Genomic DNA, 748 nt, shown 5'->3' with positions numbered 1-748 from the left:
CACGGGCCCTGGGGCTGCCCCTAGCCGGGGTGGGGAGCCCGGGCTTGGGGGCCGTGGGTGGGGCGGGGCGGGGGCAGGCTGCCCGGGCTGAGGGGCCACGCGGTGCTGGCAGGGATCCCGTCGCAACCCACCTCCCTGCACTACATGAGCCCGTACCAGCTGAGCGCCTACGCCATGGCGCTGAAGGCCGTCGGGGAGATCATCCAGGACTACGACAGCGACAAGCTCTTCCCTGCCTACGGCTTTGGCGCCAAGGTCCCTCCGGACGGCAGGATCTCCCACCAGTTCCCCCTGGTACGAGGCGTGACGGTGCGGGGCTTGCAGCGGGAGCCGGGGGCCCTGCCGGGCAGGGAGGGGCCGGGCCCGTCACCTGCGTCCTGCCTCCGGCTCCGCGGCGAATCCCAGGGGGAGGAGGCGCTTCTGGACACGGGCACTGGGGACAGCCTGCGCCTGGCGCCGGTCCAGACGCCCATGTCCCTGGGGGCTGCCACTGCACCCGTGCGCCCACGTGCACGGAGCCCCCTGCACGCACCTGCGAGGTGTGCACGTGCACACGCACACGCAGCTCCCTGCCGTCTGCCCTGGCAGAACAACAACCCCGAGGACCCGAACTGCACGGGCATCGAGGGCGTGCTGGAGGCGTACTTCCAGAGCCTGCGCACCGTGCAGCTCTACGGGCCCACCAACTTCGCCCCCGTCATCAACCAGGTGGCACGGTGAGCGCGGCGCGGCGCAGCACGGCGCGGCG

The 748-nt window shown here is 72.7% G+C and overlaps 1 protein-coding gene across 1 annotated transcript in view; it reads left to right on the top strand.

Moving 5' to 3' along the window:
• The window catches only part of CPNE9 (copine family member 9), a 5097-nt gene extending 4361 nt beyond the window's left edge, over positions 1–736 (top strand). Inside the window, 2 exon segments of the mRNA XM_025192953.1 lie at positions 113–294; positions 589–736. Of these exon segments, the coding sequence (XP_025048738.1) occupies positions 113–294; positions 589–720 (314 nt within the window). The 3' untranslated portion in view covers positions 721–736.
• The last annotated feature ends 12 nt before the right edge of the window (positions 737–748 follow it).

Source organism: Alligator sinensis, unplaced genomic scaffold, assembly GCF_000455745.1.
Source record: "Alligator sinensis unplaced genomic scaffold, ASM45574v1 scaffold469_2, whole genome shotgun sequence".
Lineage (NCBI taxonomy): Eukaryota > Metazoa > Chordata > Crocodylia > Alligatoridae > Alligator > Alligator sinensis.
The sequence above is the reverse complement of the archived record's forward strand: the minus strand, read 5'-3'. Positions and strand labels throughout refer to the sequence as shown.